Below are 20,382 nucleotides of genomic sequence, written 5' to 3'. Positions count from 1 at the left end.
AACGTTTTTAATATTTTAAACTTACTATATTCCGATTATCAGTTGTTTCTACACGATTCTCCAGTTTGAAGAAAATATAGGCTCTTTTACATCTAAACTTTCTGCCCTTTGATTAAAATCACCATAGCTCTTTTCTCGTAATGGAAAAAAAAAAAAAAAAAAAAAAAAAAAAAAAAACTGATAATTCAGTATTGTTCTTACCAATTTTGTGGCGGGCAGAATATAGCGAAGTGATGAGTGAGGGGTAAATTTTCAAAACTTTCCATGAACATTTATGAACTCAGAAATACTAATAGATAGTTTAATATGCAGCTAACTATACATATTTTGAATTTCTACTTGCATTTTATAACCGCCTAAATGTCGTCAAACGCTTTTATATGAGATCAAAATACAAGCGCATGAATCACCAGTGGCCAAATTAAAAAATCACTGAATTTAGGCAGTTTGATCTGGTTTCACATTCTGACGAACGGGATGGATGCATGGAAGTTTTTGTCATTTTCTTCATATGTAATATGAATACGAGTCAGTACCTCTTAAACAGGCTTCCATACAGACATCTCGTCACTAAGGCAAAAAGCTGTCATATGCTTGGTCGTAACAAGTGTCGTGAACATTCAGTAATACATTCCAATCTATGAAAATGTATAATATATAATAATTATCTTTATAAAAAGTTTATAATGGATATGAAGTGGTACAAACAATATTTTATTGTTGAATTCCTGACAAAAATGTATGCAGCCTGTCCGGCATCTACAGAAGATTATAGGATGTTTACAGGGACATTGCCATTGACAAGAGCATTGTGATTGTGCACACGAATTAATTGACAAGTGACACACTTAATCTATTAACAAAAGAAAACACATTTTAAGCTGATATTTCATTTTTAGTAATGTACAACTACAATCATTTCGCTTTTCCGTTTTTGTATGTTTTTTGAACATGTATTAGGATTTAAAATTAAATACCTCGGTCGGTTTCATAGTACAGGAGTCAAACGTTTTCTGCTTTAGTTTTATTAGTATCATTATTTTATTTATTTTTTTATTTATGCTATTTATATGTCTATATTAATAACTAGCATCTTCGCTGCCAGCCTTCGTCTGGCTTTTAAATGTATGAAGTTGGTGTATTTAATTATGGCAAAGCACACGAGGGCTATCTGCCTAAAGGGAGGGATGCCTTTCGTGGAGGACTTTCTAAGGGAAACTGGCTCGTATACACGTTACACATGGGGAAAACCACGAAAACGCCCATGCAGCCAGCCCGTTCGCGGGATTCGAGCCTCAGACCGAACTACCAGTGTTCAGCGTCTTTACCGCTCGGCCGCTGGTGGGCTGCTTAAATGTATGAAGAAATGACTGAAGGGAACACGAAACGTTAAATTTAAGAACTGCGTAGAATTTTACTCTGCAGAACAACTTCATAAAAAAAAGTTATTAAGTATAACAAAATTACAAAAAACAAAAAATTCTGAAAAGCAAATTATAATTAACGATGTTTTATCTATATTATTAACCAACTTTCCGTTGAAGAAAAAAAGTCATGCAAAACTTTTCAATGTCTTACAAACAGTGAAATAAGCAAAAAATAACATGAAAGAAACTAAAAAAAAAAAAAAAAAAATTGATAAAAATTTTGTATATAAAAAAATGACACTGAAATATGCCATTCTCTTAAAAACAGTGACATAAGAAATACAATGAAAAATTGTTGTCAAACCCATATTTCTAAAAGAATGAAACTATTCAAAATGATGCGATTTCATCATAAATCTAGCAACAACAATAAGAAAGGAAAATTGTTGCCAAAATCACATTTTTAAAGATGTGAGATGTGAGAATTGTGCTCGGAAGCTTCATTTAAAAAATCTTTTAAAAATACAAAATATTATCATTTTTCCAAAATTCTTTTTGTAAAAGAAGTCGCAAGGATGAAAGTTTATCGTGTCCACAAATCCAAGAAAAATAAACTGTACATTTTTAAAAATAAACTTTTTTAGAAAAAATCCCGTTGAAAAGGTATTAAGCTGCATTTGTTAAATAAATTCGTATTTAATCGATTTATTGAAACACGAAATTTATTATTAAGTTCTTAAAATAGCTAAGTGCCTACGTTTCATGACGATGTGAAAATGGAGTCTGTAGAGTAAAATCTCGCTTTCCTATAGCCCATTATGTCTCAAAATGATGCGATTTCGTCACAAAACATAAAATAAAAAAAATTCGAATTCGAATTTCGAAAAAAATCGCTTCGAGGTGCACTGGCTTTTGTCTAGATGCAACTATGTACCAAATTTTGTAGCCGTGGATCTATTAGCTTACGCGCAGCGCAAACGAAAGACACGCAGACACACACACAGACAGACTCTTTCTTGCATTATATGTAGAGATTAACTAGGCTAAAGTTTTAAATTAAAAATGCCGAATCATATTTATATAATTTAAAAGTATATGTTTACTATCGTCTGTTGAGAAAATAAAAAGATAAAGCCTGCATAAGATGGTTTGTCGAGACGGTATTTTAAAGGAATAATTTTATTGTATTGACATGTTAGATGGAGGATAAAACGTAGGCATACACTGAATTATTACATAGAGCTCTTCAAATCTTAGATTCCTTTTCCCAAAAATGCATTTTTTTTCAATGGAAATTAGAATTCCGATGACTGGACTACGTAGATATAATTCATTGTAGTACATTTCAATATGTTTCCTTTCCGTTCACATGAAATCTCCTATTTAACATAACGTGACTAAAAAAAAAAAAAAAAAAAAAAAAAAAAAAAAAAAAAAAAACTTTCTGTCATAGGACATATATTTTTTCAAGTATCTGAAATGCAAAACTTCAGATAACCATCTCTTGTAAATTTTATCATATACACTTTTGTTTACATAAAATCGCCTCGAAACAAATCACAGGGTAGCAAATTTGATCAGAATGAGTTCACGTTCTCTATTAGCCTCTTCTTTCTTTTCCTTTCTCCGCCGGAGGGACAACCGTCCGCATAGGAAAGGTGCTTGTAAGCATGTTTCCGACATGTCCGAGCATGTCCGCATAGGAAAGGTGCTTGTAAGCAAGTCTCGTCGACGACTAAATATTTCTTAGTGTCTTAGACGAAGTTTCCCATAGGTCTGTCTTTGCAAGGTAAAGCATGTAATGGAATTAAAAAAAAAATAAAATAAAATAAAATTGAAAATGAAGTGGAGCTAGTGAATGAACTTGAAGACATAGGAAAACATGCACGAGTTGAGAAGATACGTGAATATAATTCAACGTAAGTGCCAAAAATCTGGAAGGCAACATAACATGCAACCACGGCACTACGGCGGGAACTATATCACGGCTCCGAATTGTTGGAAATCAGAAGTGAAATGTTATCGCATTCCTTAATATGCTTAATTGCATATAGGTTATTAAATGTGTTTTTAGCCCAAGCGTTGCAGTGTTCATTAGCTGGCTTCTGAAGGTGAAACCTAGCTGTTTCCGGGCAGTCGAAGATGTAGTGATCTGAGTACTTAGCTGCTCCGCAGATGTACAGATCACGAAGTTCAAAGCGTTTAAATAACTGAAATAAGGTACTGAGTAATTGCGTTAACTCGCTATTCTGCTCTTGAGTTTCCTGCTGACCACAAGAAGGACTCCACAAGAAGATTATTTGTATAATCCAGCTAGTCTGCCACTGTACCATAAGTTGACAATTTATTGAGGCTTTCATATGTGAACTTGGGGCTTGCATGAAGATGGTTCTAGTATTTGGGTTCATGGCTGCTTGTTTTGCTATTTTAGAAGCTCTTTCATTACTAAAAACCCAGAGTATGGGCTCGAACCCATTTGAGTTTCTGTCTTTTGTTCTCCGGCAATGAAAGCACTGGTCTCTGAATCTCTTTCACTATTTGGATTTTACATCGTTGACACTGGATGGCTGGAGGCAGTGTCACTCTGTATTACCAAGAGCTATTCTGTTTGGATTCTGAATTGTATAAGCTGCTCTAACAGCAAATAGCTCGGCTTGAATTGTCGAGACTTAGTCTTCGTGAGACCAGGTCTGAAGCATTGTACCCTAGTACTTCATAGAAACCGCAGCCAGTACTTTGCTCTCCTTTGGAGCCATTTGTATACAAAACATGATTTTCCAGTGCTGCCGAAGGTTTCAGTTCGAAACCTCAGTTCGGCCTCTGTCTATGGAATGCCCTAGTAAAGTACAGGGAGAGTAATAAAATGTCATTGTGCTCTCTTCCTCAAGTTAAATGTCCTTTTAAAACTAGCCGTGGCTCTAAGAAAATTTTTAACCTATCAAACTAAGTTCTTGTCATTTTTGATCAGCAGACATTTGTACCCTGCTCCTGTTATGGTGATTCTAGTGATGATTATAAGTCTCAAATAATTCCGTAAGTCTTAAGTTGTAATCCGATGTTTAAAAGTATGTGTTGAATGAAGCCTTCAGTTTTAGTAACGTCAAATAATTAGTAGACAAAACGGTGTAAAATATCTGAATATATTAATCACTCTTCTAAAAAGCTGCTTAGATTTCTCCAAATTATTGTTTAACGACACAAACAATAATATAATAGTAATATACACTCTGTATGTAACACATCTTTAGTTCTTTGAATATCAAAACAATATTTTTTACAAATTTGACTCTCTACTCAAATTTGTAATAGAAACTAGTCTATTATAATACCAATTCTCTCGCCAGAAAATGCTCCTTCAACACAAAATTCATTTTTCGAGATTTCTTGAGAAATAATTTGATATTGATTCTTATTAAATCTGGTTTATTGAATGTCAATCAAAAGTCATTTTTAATCTAAACATAGCTTAAAACCTTCAGTCTTGCATTAGCAAAAATATTTTCTCCTTTAGTCAAACCTTTATTTTGCATGGAAGAAGAAACTAAATATGAATGTTTTAATAAAATGGGTCGAGACTAATGAAACACTCTGTATGTAACACATCTTTATTTCTTTGAAAATCAAAACAATATTTACCATATTCATTTTGTAGCTGGTAAAAGTCTATTTTTCAAGTAAAGTATTTTGTTAAGACACAATTTTTAAATGAAATTAATGTTATTTTGTGAAGCGTTTGAATACTGCTTTTGTAGTTCTTACTGTAAACAGTTTAACATTTTTGATTTTCAATTTATGAAAACAATTTAATCTCGAGTTGTATTTTTTATATTTCTACACCTTAATACACGCAATTTAAAAACAGAGTTTTAGGTTCTTGTTTAAAAATTGAAGGAATAATTCCAACTTATTGTTTGCCAAAGACCAAATTCAGAATTATATAAAACTCATCTTGAAATAGCACTGATTTTATAAAAATGCTTTACAAATTTGTGAGACATGACCCGGATTTCTTTTCCTAAGAAGCAAAATAATCTGAAATTTTTATATAGTAATAGTATATTTAACTCCTTACGGATAGACGTATGTGCCTGATTTCCTTGAAAAGCAGAAAATATTTCATCAAAAATTTAAATTAACCTAAGATTAAATTATTCCTAAATTAATGCTAAACTTTCTGCCGTAAAATTACATCTATTATTAATAAACTTCTAGAAATTAGTTTTCGAAATTTAATAAGAAGTTTAGAATAAGATTTAATTACAATATTTGTTTCCTTGAACTTGCAGCGATGCTACCTTAAAACAAAGAGGATGTCGATTTGGAAGTTCTGAAATCTATGATGTTGGTAAGACTCAAATGATTCTTGGTTTCTCTGTTTCAATGAATGAATATAATAAAATCTCGTTATATTTAATAATTCCTAAAAAATTATGAAAAATTAAATTTCGAATTTGAGGTACCTGGGCTGTAATTAAGATCTTACCAATCATCTAGTCTTTTTTCCCACTCGAAGGAGGTACCAAAGTTATGAATAAATATGAAAATTATTTAAACTGGTTATTTATTTGGAAAGGTATTATGAATAGACTGGAAACTTTTTTAAACTAATTATGAGCAAACAGCACAAAATAATTGACGATTTGCTGAGCGAAAGTAAGCCATAATTGAAAAGCGAAATCCTTATATACAGCTAGATTAATGCTTAAAATACATATTAGATCTCACATAAAAGTATTCGTATGTTTAAAAAACGAATAATAAAATGAAAATAATTCCTTTAAATCGGAACCAATCATTTTTCTACTTTACGAGTTCAATATGATTGATTGTTGGCTTTCATTTAAATATTATTGTAAAGTTAACCATTTTTAAATATTTATTAAATGACTTTTACGCTTGATTTTAGGTAATCACAAGAATTTATCTGAATGTATACATAGAGTCAAACTTCATATTTTTAAACATCCCCAAGCATTTGTTTCGATCATTCTTTTAGAATTTTTGGATTTAACTCATAAAGACTGCATTTGAATATTCGGTTTAAATCACGTGTTGATATAAATACAAGATTTTCATTTTCTGGTAAACTCCATAACTTACATTATATGTTAATTTTTGTCAATTTGATTACTTTTTTATATTATTCTACACTGCATGTAAATTAGCATCATATTTTATACTTGAAACAGTCTGTACGTCTTTATTCTCAGATATTGTTAGACATGAAGAGAATGCCTGAGTCCCTGATAAGCCATAAAAATTGCGTAAATGTTAGATTACAGCCGAAAACATCGCGGGCGAAAATGTCGCAGAGAAAACAACGTAAGGTGGAAACGCCGTGGTACAAAACATCCTGGCAGAAAAGAAAAAGCAGAGAGAAAATATCGCACATCTAAAGCATCGTGATCCAAAATATCATCGGTTAAAAAAATAAATTGGTTTAGAAGCTTTGCAGTTTAAAAACATCGTCGTCGAAAATATCGTGGCAAATATAAAGTACCTACAAATCATCGCAGGACAATAACGTCGCACATATACGTTTCTTTTTTGAAAGTTATAATTGCATTTTCTCGTAATGATTTGGGAGCCCAGCACGGAAAGAGGGTGAAAATATTAATGCCACTTCAACAATAAAAGGAAACAAAACAATATTTATTTTTCGCTAAAACAATAACAGATTAACAAACGTGAAAGAAAATAATTTGATAATAAACTGAGCAATTTGTATAGAGGTAAGATTATGTAGTTATTTGTCTTAATTTTTCTAAATACTTTGAGACTGTATTTTTCATGAAAAATTATCAGTAAAACTTTATAAAAAAGATTAATTTATTAGTAATTTTGTTAATTAACTATGCAAATTTAAAAATTCTGTTAATGGCTACAAGTTGCATTAATTTTCTACTCATTGTCGATTTTTAAATGCTTAAGTCTTCTCACGTTTTCAGCAAAAATTTATTAGTTCACTCAAAAATATGGCATTAGTATTGGTATTATTTAATTATGGCAAAGCCCACGAGGGCTATCTGCCTAAAGGGAGGGATGCCTTCGTGGAGGACTTTCTAAAGGAAACTGGCTCGTATACACGTTACATATGGGGAAAACCACGAAAACGCCCATGCAGCTAGACCGTTCGCGGGATTCGAACCTCGGACCGAACTACCAGTTTTCAGCGTCTTTACCGCTCGGCAGCTGGTGGGCCTCAAATGTATGAAATATAGAAGTATAACTATTCCTCTTTCCTTTTTGCGCTCCCAAATCATTATGCGAAAATGCAGTTATAACTTTTAAAACCTGAAAAACGCACATGTACTATGTTACCGTCATGAGATGATTTGTAAATACTTTATTTTTTACCACGATATTTTCGAAATGATGTTTTTAAACTGCGAAGTTTTTGAAACTCTTTTTTTCCGACGACGATATTTTGAACCTAGATATTTTAGAACTGCCGTGTTTTCTCTTTGCTTTCTTTCTCCTATGATGTTTTATACTACGATGTTTTCGCCTTGCGTTGTTTTCTCCGCCACGCTTTCGTCCGCGATATTTTTGGCGGACAACAAATGTTATTATAAAACTATTTTGTTATACGTGTACATTAGCAATTTTCACAAAACATTTTACTCGGCTTATAATTGTTTGTGATAAAATGTTTATAATGCAAAAAATGATACAATTAAAAGTATCCTTAATTCTTTCTTATAACGTCTCGATAAAGCAGCTTTTATATTTATTAAATCCGTAAACCATGAAACAGATAACTTCTGAGTTTAAATGCAGTTCAGTAAGGCTAGATAGGACTGGTGATGTGTTATAACTTTTTTTGAGATTAGTGCACGTTTTGGACCTTTATGATTTTAGAAAGTTTTGTAAAATTTTAAGTTTAAATATAGGTATTCCAAAGCAGCACGTTTCATCTGTTGAATACTTAACATATTTAAAATGCTCTGAGTCATTTCAGATAAGTTTCCAGTAGCCTTCATAATGCATTATTATCAGTTTCCATATAAATACTGGCAATTCTGTTTCATTATTGTATAATTAGGCTAACTTAAACATGTGCATGTGTGATTGTTTTATACCCTTTTTCATAAGGACAAAATATAGCTTATGAAAAGAAACTTTTTTATGATATATTTTGTGGGATCAATTCAGATTGAATCAATCATTGGTCTTTCATATTGAGGCGGTGCAACAGACAGTCGGAATACCTTAAAAAATGAGTGTGTATAGAAGACAGATTCTGAGTTTAAAACAAAGCCAAAAACATGAAATTGTCTAACACGTTTAGAACCAATAACTTTCTTTAGAATATCCTTGTTTTGTTGCCAGTCGACGCTGTGGTAGCAAAAGGTAAATTTAAATAAAGTACTCCCCTCCAAAAAAAGTATGTGTTCTATAATGTGTTATTCGCTTTCCTTACATCGACTATTGAAGAAAAGCAATATTTTCATACTTGTAGAGACAGGCTGGATAACTTCAGCAGATGCAGAAGCTTTACTTTGTAGTAATGGCACAACTGCCTTTAACATCCGAATAGCATGCTGATAGAGGCCATGGAGCAAAAACGCAGCTTGTGTTGTGATGCACAAAATTCAAATCTGTTTTAACGCAGTTTCAGTGAGCTTGTGGGACCCAGCTACCTTTTGCAAAAGGTTTCACTTCTTGTCGTTGCTACAACCACATCAGATGAAATCCAGCATACCTAGATGAAGAAAGAATACTGCTTTTATATCTACAAGTCAACTTACAGGCTCATATTAAATTATACTGCTTTTATGACAAAGGTTTTGAATACTGATATTTATTTCTCAACAAAAGTTTCTAAACTAAATATTTGTATAATTTTATCGCTGTTCGAATTAGTGTAGTGATTAGTATTCCTGGCTGCTACGTCGTTCGTTGAGTTCGGATTGGAATCTCGGAGGAGGCATGGATGATTATAAATGTTTAGTGTCTCTGTGGCAAAGGGACCCTCAAAATACACGGTGAGCCGTAAGTTCTCTGGTTTAGTGCATGGAGGTTGTTAGGGGAAGAAGGCTGGGAGACTCTCGGACCGGTCTTACCTGCCACACTGCTGACCTGCCTGACCTCCTGAGTCATCAAAATTGAGACAGAGCTGGACTAAGTTGCACAGTCACCTATATAGTGCTTAAGGCCCATGTCAATGACAGATGCAACCATGCAGTCCTTCCTCCTATAAAGCTCGTGGACTTGCACTAATTAGGTTAAAGACATGAGACAAGCCTTGTAGAGACATAAGCTATTTTTTTAAAAAACAGGAGAGATCAAAAATGAGGAACACCTTCGCCAGGAATCGAAACACGGACCTCTGGAATACGCTCCCAGCGTGCTGACCACTACATTACGAAGGCATGCTAAGAAGGCGGGAGAAATACCTTATAGCCTCAACAATAGTTTTCATATCAAATACTGATTTTAATCAAGTACAGCATTTTTTTATTATGCAGCATAAACAGTTAAAATTAGTTTGTTACCATCAACTCAATTTCTTATTTATTTCCGGTTATTCTTATCTTGTCAACATACTCTATCTCGTTTATTTGCATTTAGGCAGCTGAAGAAGCTGGTTCTGTATTTAAACCATCGAAACTAGTCCTGCAAACTTTAAAAATATTGCTCTAATTCTTGTTGTTAAAATTTTCCAATAAACATTACTTAACTATTTATGTTGTAAAATATTATAATTACATTGGAATCATGATAGTATAAAAAATATTCGTTACAAAAATAATTCATTGTAAAGTAAAGCAATTCTTTCTTCTGAACAAAGCTAATATAAGTATTTAGGGTTACTTCTGTAAGATTAGAAACAGCTATTACTTTTTTATATCCCTTGTATTACCTGAAAAATGAATTTTAGGCTGGAATTGTGACAATAAACTGCTTAAATGTTTATTGAGTACGTGACAAAGAATGCTAAGTATATTATTCTGATTTATGCACATCATAAATATTTTTCATAAATAAATACATAGTATTTGACAATATTAGAAATAATATTATGTTTTAATTTATCTAATAATATAATATAATATTATCTTGGAAGTAATATTATACTATGCAAGGTACTATTGAAGTTTATTCTATATAAATATCTTTTTCTGTTTTGTTCTCATAATATTTAAAAATAATGTTTTTTAACTGTGCAGTAGATAAATTTTCTGAAGTCCTAGACAGCATCTGTGTTTCGCAATACAGTACGAATCTGGTGGAGAGGGCTGTACTTTTTCTGAAGATGAAGGAAGGTTATTCATTCAGTAAGGAACTAGAAAACAGGATTCGAGAAGTGATTGGAAAAGAACTGACACCTCGACACATTCCAGAAGTCATCCTTGAAGTGGCAGATATACCGGTTAATATTTAATAATTACACTTAGACATATGTTTAAATTACATTATTGCAATGGTTTTCTCTTAATGTAGATAAACTGTTATTTTGTTTCAATTTTTAAAAATAAAAGAACGTTCTAGAATTTTTTACAGATAAAACAGTATAATAGTTTGCGATAAAAGTGCACTTTATAAAGTTATAATTTTTTTCAGATAACAAAATCATAAATAAATATATAAAACATATTTTGCAGAAATTGCTGAAAGTGGCGTACATTTTAAAAAACAATTTTAGAAAGAGAAGGAATATAGATGAGATTTGCTTAAGCTAATAATAAAATGCATTATAAAACATTTTGCAGAAATAACATACTTTTCTGTTGCGCTTATTAGAAAAATTAACTTAACAACTATGAACATAAATTATAAAAGTAAATCATTAGAAATGCAGCATTATTATTGATTTGAGATTTAGATCATTAATTTAACTTTACGCACAAAACTTCTTCCTAAATATCGAAATAGTTTCTTAACCCAAAAGTGTTGGTAGCATAAGATGCATCAAAAATTTCTAATCCTTTCCAGCTGATCAGATGCAGAAAGCTTTGTTTACCAATCATTACTTCATACTTAATGCTAAACTAATAAATTAAAATGAAACGTTCCTATGCTAATCTAGTGTCATGCTTTACCGATATTTAGTTTTAAGAAATTCAAGTTACTTTAATTATTAATTAAGTATTATGGCAAAGGGAGAGCTAATTTTAGGAAAGCAACGTCAACAGAACTACTGTATAAAAGAATTATGTTTCAAAGATTTATATCAATCGAAATATTCATGCAATGAATATTTTACGCTACTTATACGGTCTTCTACAGTTACAACAGGAACAGAGTCAGTTTCTCATAGAAAGTCCTCCGTAAGACATCCTTCTTTTAGCTACATAACCATTAACACTTTTCCCATTTTTAGCTAAATTAAGCTTTGTGGCTGAGGCCAAAGTTGCAATGGATTTTTAATTAATGCTAAAAGGCCGATAAAAACTCGAAAGAACGAGAAAGTTTTGCCAGATTTCGAATCCGATAATTGATTACTCCGGGTGGAGCAGCATTTTTGATGCACTCTTTTCCCTTTCTTTCTATACATAACCAGGAGGAAATGCAAATCAGTTTCCTTCAATCCACCTTCCACAAAATTAAAGATTACACATTCATGCAGGTGAAGAAATTATTTGTCTAATTCTCTTTACGTGAGGTTTTTTTAAACATATTTCACTCTTTGGTTTTGCTTATTATGGCCATTTTTCTCCAGATACACCAAGGTCCAAGAGATCTTGCCGCACAAGTGAATCGCTGACATCATTCTGCTCAGACGACAGTTGTCTCGGAGAGAATTCTACTTTTGTTTAATTCCTTACGAAGAAACATCATAAGGGAGGAAATCTAAATTTGTTATCAGCCACTATTATTAGAATAAAAACATCAGACAAAATCAAATTGATCTTATAGTAGGTTCAGTCAGTGCATTTCATTGGACTATGTTAACTAATAACACTAGTAAATATACTCGTTCGTTTCGGGCTCGTGGCTTATGCATGTTTCTTCTGCATGAGATTTTCGTGGTATCCGATGTTTAACGCTTACGAGCAATTTTCTTTAATGAAGTTTTCACTCTTGAGGCAGATAATCTTCGGGTCCTTTGTAATAGTCAGTTAACCAACAAGTAGAAAGATATTAAATTAAATTTTATTGATTTATAGCTTTATATTTCAAAAGACTCTTTTTGTGCAAATCTGATAGCGCTTAATGCATAGCAAATTATACAGTAAACATGCTGTAAAAACGCTTGATTATTTTCACTTGATTTTAGTAAATCATATATTTTAACTAGATGTACATCAGAGGTTCCAAGTTCTTATTTGCGTAATTTATCATATGAATATGATTTACGTTTTATGTCTTAAATGTTAATTAACTTATTAAATTATTTAAAATCTTTCTTCTCTTCCTTAGTTATTAAATTATTTAAAATCTTTCTTCTCTTCCTTAGTTATTAAATTATTTAAAATCTTTCTTCTCTTCCTTAGTACAATATAAATGGAAAGAAAGTGGAAATTATTGTGAAGAAAATTATCAACAATATGCCTTATAATCCGGAAAGTGTCATGAATGAAGAATGTTTGAAGATTTTTCAAAATATGTCAGAACTTCAAGGATTTGTAGAGTAATGCTTATTAAATGAAATTATTTTAATAAAAAGATATTTAAAAACATAGAAATGACTTTTTTATTTTTGTCATGCGCACCTTCTGAGTGCACCAAAAGTAACACGTGTAAAAAGGTTTATATAAACCACCAGCTTCAGTTGAGAAGTAACCTTAGTTTATTAATTACATTCATTTTGGAAAACAATTGCATTTTTTCAGTAACTTTTAATTTCTGAGTTTCTGTTCTGCTTTGCAGCAACTGACTTTCCTTAAACTGATTATGCGGTAAGTATAAACCATTTACTCACAGTATGTAACACACAGTAAGTAAATTTCACAGTATGTAATAATTCTGTTATCTGCTATAATAATTCAAGTCTTTATTTTAACTTGCATTTCTTCTACAGATAGCATTTGTTATCTAAGGAAAGAAGTTTCAGACAACCAATTGCGCAAATGGATTACCTGCAAATGGATTACCAATTACAATTAGTTTCAACTTCAGCTAACGGTAGACACACTAAATGGTCATTTAATAGGTATTGTATCTACACATGTTCTGCAGTCATTTTTGTGTTATCTATGTATTTTCGAGAAATAACATCTACTGTGCCTCCTGCGTCTCGAAGAATAGGCATTTCATACTCATTTCCAAAACCGCTAATAGTATACGTCTTTAACAAATCATCATTCGAAAATAAGCAATTTACCCTTTCATTTGGTTTTAAGCGAGGGCACTGAGGCTTAAAATGCTCGTATGACCCACACTCGAAACAACGTGGTCGATATCTTTTGTCATATAAATTTTCTTGGTTCTTGTTTTGAAACTGACTTCTTTGTCAGTGATTTTTCTGGTATTTTGAATCATCCCATTTATCAGAATGCTTAAAATGAGATGGATGCTCCATTTTGTTTTCACAAAATTATCATAACGGGTTTTAAATGATCCTTTGTTAATTTTCTCAGTCTGACTGGCAGAAAATTTCGGTTTTATTGTTTTTCTAACATCTTCAAAATTTTCAATTTTCTTAACCATCTCGGTAGGTGAAATGATGGTAGTCAATTCATCCATAAAATGTTCTTTGAAATCAGGAGAAGTACGCTTTTTAACTTGATCAACTAGCGTGAGATCTTTTAGCTGTTCAAAAGTTTTAATGTTTAATCCGTTAAGCCATCCTTCTAAATAATTCTTTAGTTCATAGTAGAAATCATACCAAGTACTTTCAGTAGATTTTTGGTGTTTATTAAATAGTTGTCAAAATGTTTCTGCACTCAATTTAAACTGTTGTAACAGTAAAGGTTTTACATATTCATATCTCTTCTGGTTCTTCCGCAACGATGTCTGGAGGCAGCAATGAAATAAGTTGAGTCACTTGATTTTCAGCAGGTATATTCATAATTTTAGCTTGACGCTCAAATAACACCAGAAATAAACTTATTTCATCTTCTTTAGGGTTGAAACGTGGCATGACATCGTGAATTCTGATTTAAGCTACTCAGGTAACTGCATCGTTTCTACCGGCTGTGCACTTGCAGTCATTGCTTCCATTTTAAGTTTCTGTAGCTCAAAAGCTCTAATTTCGCTCTTATCTTTCGTGTTCCCTTTCCCTTTCTCTTTTGCGTTCGCGTTCTCTTCCGCGTTCTTTTTTTCTTTCTTCTCTTTCGCGTTCTTTTACCCTTTCTTCTTTTTCGCGTTCTTTTTCTCTTTCTTCTCTTTCGCGTTCTTCTTTTCCTTCTCTTTCGCGTTCTTCCTTTCTTTCGCTTTCTTCTCTAATTGCAGCCAGTATTTCTCGAGTAAACTCCTCATCATAACAGGGACTTTAATCCATTTATGCAACTGAGCAATCTTAAATTCGGGTCTCACTGTTAAACCTAACTCTTCTGCCAGTACTTTTAAGTCCTGTTTTTTACTCCTAGCTGAGAATGACATGTTGAGCAAGTTACCTTTAATAAACTTTCCTTAAATTTGAATCTTACAAATCGTACTTGTATTAAAAATATATAATTTCTGGCGAGACTTAACTGTCGGATATGAAATTCACACTAACCAATTAGAGAAAATTATTTAAACAACTTTGCCAGTTTGGCACAAAATAAAATACTAATACGCCGCGTTGACGTTTTAACTTACTATTCACAAGCCTCGTTGGCGATAACTATATAAACACTTTTGTCAGTTAGGCAATACAATGGAATTTTACGCACGTCAGTTTAACGATTTTATTATCCATCTCCACGCCTGGTGATAACAAAAAAAAAAAAAAAAAAAAAAAAAATTGGCCAGTTTGGTAATACAATTTTTACAATATACAATCTGTAATACGTCGGGATGACGTTACTATCTACCACACTCCGGGATGGCGAGAACAAAGAAAGACTTTTGCCAGTTCTGCAGTATAATCAGATCACACTGGGCCAGTTTTTTTACCACAAATATCAATTACAATTTACGCCAAAAAATTTTAGTATCAGTTATTTTACACAAAAACTTATACTGTATAAATATAATTCAGAAAAGAAATACTTAAATACAATAAACAGTTTTTTATGAAACCAAAATTTAACCTTATCTTCGGAGATCAGCAATATCCTGTTATGACAATTCTTTGCTCGGACGCAAGTTATAGAAACACAGAAGATAACCTTTGAATGATCCGCTTCAAAATCTGGCTTTAATACGGCAGACTTCTGACATCCATTTCACCTTGAAATAAACAAACTCGGCAATTGGTACTAGCAAACTTGTTCTCAAAAGCAACTTTGTTTCAGCAACTTTCTGGGATTAGGAGACCAGGTACATCGAAATTGATAACACTCCTAATTTCCAGCATCTCGGTGGAACCTCCAGTTTTATAAGACTGTAATGTATTTTGCAGTAATTGATAAAATAACAGATAATCTTTTAAGTAAACATAAATTTTTAGTTTACGGAGATAGATAATTTGAATACAGTCTTTTAGTTAGAAATTTTTCATTCATCTACTAGCTGATAAAACTTCAGAATTCTAATTTTTAACAATTTCTTACGTTACTGAATAACGGTTACATCATACAAATATGGCGTTGTCACTTCAGTAATAAATATAGCTATTCGTTAAATAACAAAATATTATAATATCCATTAATGCTTTTCATTTGTTTTGTACTTAATTGTCATCATTTGTTTGTATTTATTGTTTCATTCTTATTGCAACTGCGTCCTTCGAGAATTCAGTTGTTCGCATAATTTTTCTTTCTCGATTTTCGTAAGCTAAAAGTAGTAAAAAGGAAAGAAACGTATGCCAGTAAATCCGATATATATGTTTATATAAACCCAGCTGATTGTATTTACTACTCAAACTGCACCTATTTGCAGTTCTCAATTTTGCACTTTCATTCAGTTTGGTAAATATAACTGCTACAAAATACATAATATTTTAATAGTATTAAAGAGATTAAAAAGTCGTAAGAAAAGTCTAATTCTCTGGAGAAACCGAGAAGCATTGCCAGTGAATGTGCCAGCATTGCAGTATATGTTATCGGCAATGAAAAATATGAAACTTCATGGTATATCTAGTGTTTCTACAGAATATCTAGCCTTTTTAGGCAAACCATGAAATATGAGAGTTTTTATGTACTTTACCTAGGCATTATATATATTTTTTATGTAGAAAGCCAAATACAATTTAGGCAAAGTACGAAAAAAATAATGATATGGTTATATAAAGTTATCATTCAAAAAAGATGTGCATGTTTTCAAAATGCGAATGTAATTAAAAGAAATAATGAAATTATGCCTTTAAAAAACTTTCATCCAAAATATGCAAAGAAAAATGCAAGTTGTACAAAAGAAAATGTAGACCTTTCTAACAAAATGTATAAACAAAATAATGCATGAAAAATATGAAAAGATGAAAATTATGAAATGGATATTCGAAACGAATTGGTTAGGTTAGGTTATTTAATTACGGCAAAGCCTCGAGGGCTATCTATCTAAGGGGAGGGATGTCTTCGTGGAGGACTTTCTAAGGAAAACTGGCTAGTATACACGTTACACATGGGAAAAACCACGAAAACGCCTATGCAACCACCCCGTTCGCAGGATTCGAACTTCGGACCGAACTACCAGTGTTCAGCGAGTTTACCGCTCGGCCTCTGGTGGGCTTCGAAACGAATCGAATATATATACTTTGCCGGATTGTTATTTTTGCCGGATTGTTATTGCCGGAGTTCTGTCGACTAGGAAATGTGAAATGTTAATCGTTTCATACATCGCCAACCAGTTACCGACATTCTATAAAATACCTAGGTATTCTATTTAAAATACCTTGGATTAACAAGGACTGCATATTCAACGCTAAGAAGAAATATTGCTGTTCAAATATCTGTTTCGTTTGAACTTTTTCTTAAACCATTATTGGAGCACTAATCAGCGTATTTACGCGGAAACATTTTGTAGAGTTCCTCACATTAATTCTCAAACTAAAGGGGATACATTTTTATCTTAAAGAGAGTACTGAGTTACGATGCGCTACGCGTAGCGTGCACTGCATTTGATGTTGTCTCCAGTTCTGCAACGAAATTAGGTAAAGTAAAACATATCGCGAATAGCTCCATTGTGGAAGTAAATATTTAGAAGAATCTTAAAAGTATTATACAGGTGACAGGTGACGGAGGACGGGGATGCCTGATGTTTAACAGAGGTAAACAGGCACATGTCCCGCGCCCTCCCCTATCTAGTGCCAGCAACTCCCAGGAGCCTCATGAGGCCACCTCGGGAGTTTATTGAAGAATTTTACGTAACTGTACATGGCCATACAGATGCGTCTTAAGAATACATTAGTTTTGATCGATAGGCGAATGACTTGTTACATCTTGATTTGTTAAACACTAATTACAGCATATACATACACATACACTTACACTTGCACATATAAAGATACATACAAAGCACTTGTAAAACACATATAAAAAATACATATAAAACATGTAAGCACATTATAGAATAATAGAAATTAGATACTAGTTTGCAGACACTTATACATGTAAAACACATACTTATAATGAAACATAATTAAATTAATATATAGTATACACTTACACTAAAGACACATATAGGTCACATGTAAAATGCGCAAATAAACATACATAAAGCATGAAGATACACTGTAGAATATTAAATTTTGTTATTAGGTTGTAGTAATTACAGATGAAACTTTACGCTGTAGAATACATTATGCAATACATTGTATCAGATACACAATACTTATTTAATTTGAATAGATATGCAGCACTTTTTATATACATAATGCTTACAGAATTGATACACAATGTAAAAAGAGAACCACTATGCTTGTAAAGCTTTAGATATTAGAAATTATACTGCGCACAATTGTACAAATGAAATAAGACACTATATTACTATATACAGCACAGTTATGGTGTACATTATGCAAACACAATTATACTAACTTATTAAAACACAGAATAAAACACTATACTACCATACATAACACAATTGTGCACAATTATATAAACACAATTATACTAACAGATTAAAAAACTATACCATTATATACACACAATTATAGTACGCAGCACCATGCATGCTATGTTATGTGATGTTGCCAAGCTATATATTTCTATGCGAAGCTATGAGATTATGCAGGTAATGCAGATACAATATTATATTTCTATGCGAAGCTATGAGATTATACAGGTAATTCAGATACAATATTGATAGATATAGATGAATTATACATTATGCATACGTCAGATACAGTGCAGATAGATGTCAGATACAGATAGTTTGAGTAATACAGATAAAAGTATTATACAGTATTAATATACAAGAATTCTACATTATACTATTCTGTTAACATAAAGACGACGAAGAAGAATAGAAATAGTCGGGAACGAATAGGCAGAACGATCGACAATCCATGTATAAGAGATAGCCTATAGTATATTAGGTAAGACATGCATATGAGAATGTATATGACATATGGAGCATTATGAAATAATTCGGATATGATTAAGGGTACTGGGCTGTAGAAACTCAGAATTTTAGTGGAAGCTATAGCTCAGTGTTTATCGTTTTGAAAAACAACGAGATTCTTAAGCTCTATAGTATGTACATGAAAAAGGACCATGGATATCTGGGAGACATTATTTAGGTTGAACTTTTGGGAAGCTTTAAAGAATTGGAAATGCAACTAACGCAAGAAGTTCATCAACGCTCACGGATTACGTCACAAGCTTGGGTTTTATTTTAAACGAGAGGTACACCTCAATGAATGCCTGCTGAAAGTCATACACGAATAACTACGGCAACAGAGCACAGCTATCGTGTCCTGCAAGCGAAGAGAATTTGACAGCATACAGTGGGTGTAACCTCAGTGTACAAGCTCGTACTACTGCTTTATTCAAAGTTAAATGCTAGTGCCCCTGTATTCTAAATTTTCCGATTCAGTTTTCTCTCAAAATTTGTCTCGCCAGCGCATGGGAAAATGCAACAATTTTAATTATAATTCTACTAAATATAACTAATTAAATAACAAAATTAGTAATATATATATATATATATAGTGTTACGAATTTTGTTATTTGTAGCTTTTAAGAATCGTATGGGTAGTTCGGTTATCAGGACTAGTGTTTCTTTTGACTTGCTTTGGAAACATGACTGGTCCTGAATAGGAACAGGAAGCTTACTCAAGCTATGTTCAAGAATGTGTGAAGTAGACAATACAAGCAGGAAGGGTATACGAAACCCTTTATTTTCTATACTTTACAGGAATTTCTGAAACTTCGGAACACAGAGACCAACCACTTGTGGTCTGAACGTAAGAATATAAAAACTACTAACTAAAACTCTAATTAAAACTAACTTTGAATTAGTATACACGTGCCTAGCACTAAGATTGGCCTTTATTTAAAGAAAGGTACGTATGTAGTACGCCGAGCTGCTAAAACTACGATATGTCTGCAATTATCAAGAGGGCTAAACCTCTGGTCTTGAAGACAACCAGCAACAGAGTTGAAAACTTGTAAAACTACAGTGGCAAGCGGCTTGCTTCCAATAACTCCTTCCTCTCTCTTGCTTGGCAAAAAGCCACAACTTAAGTACTTGGCGTTAGCAAGACAATTTGCATAAATAAGTTAAAGCGTTTAATTCTGGCCGGAAGTAGAAAATAAGAAGTGATAGTACAGTTTTAAAATAAAATAAACGTTAGTAAAACTTAGGATCCTTACACGGTATGCAAACTATTTCACTTTGCATATATTCAAACTATCACATTGTATGGATACTTCGGTATGCCAACTACCTCATTTCATTTTACTAGTGTGGATACTTCCATGTGCCAACTGCCTCGTTTCATTTTACTATGTATGGATACTTCGGTATGCCAACTACCTCATTTCATTTTACTATGTATGGATACTTCGGTGGGCCAATTACCTGATTTCATTTTACT

At 32.4% G+C, this 20,382-nt stretch overlaps 1 protein-coding gene across 1 annotated transcript in view; it reads left to right on the top strand.

Annotated features, from left to right (window-relative positions):
• The window catches only part of LOC118200426 (acetoacetyl-CoA synthetase-like), a 71,716-nt gene extending 58,724 nt beyond the window's left edge, over nt 1-12,992 (top strand). The window contains exons 16-18 of the mRNA XM_085825548.1: nt 5,654-5,712; nt 10,541-10,743; nt 12,809-12,992. Coding sequence (XP_085681674.1) covers nt 5,654-5,712; nt 10,541-10,743; nt 12,809-12,949 — 403 coding nt within the window. The 3' untranslated portion in view covers nt 12,950-12,992. The remainder of the gene's footprint in view (nt 1-5,653; nt 5,713-10,540; nt 10,744-12,808) is intronic.
• The last annotated feature ends 7,390 nt before the right edge of the window (nt 12,993-20,382 follow it).

The sequence above is a fragment of the Stegodyphus dumicola genome, chromosome 10 (assembly GCF_044657685.1).
Source record: "Stegodyphus dumicola isolate Sdum_Otavi_A_Nest chromosome 10, ASM4465768v1".
In the NCBI taxonomy this organism is placed as follows: domain Eukaryota; kingdom Metazoa; phylum Arthropoda; class Arachnida; order Araneae; family Eresidae; genus Stegodyphus; species Stegodyphus dumicola.
This window is presented reverse-complemented; position numbering and strand designations above follow the sequence as displayed.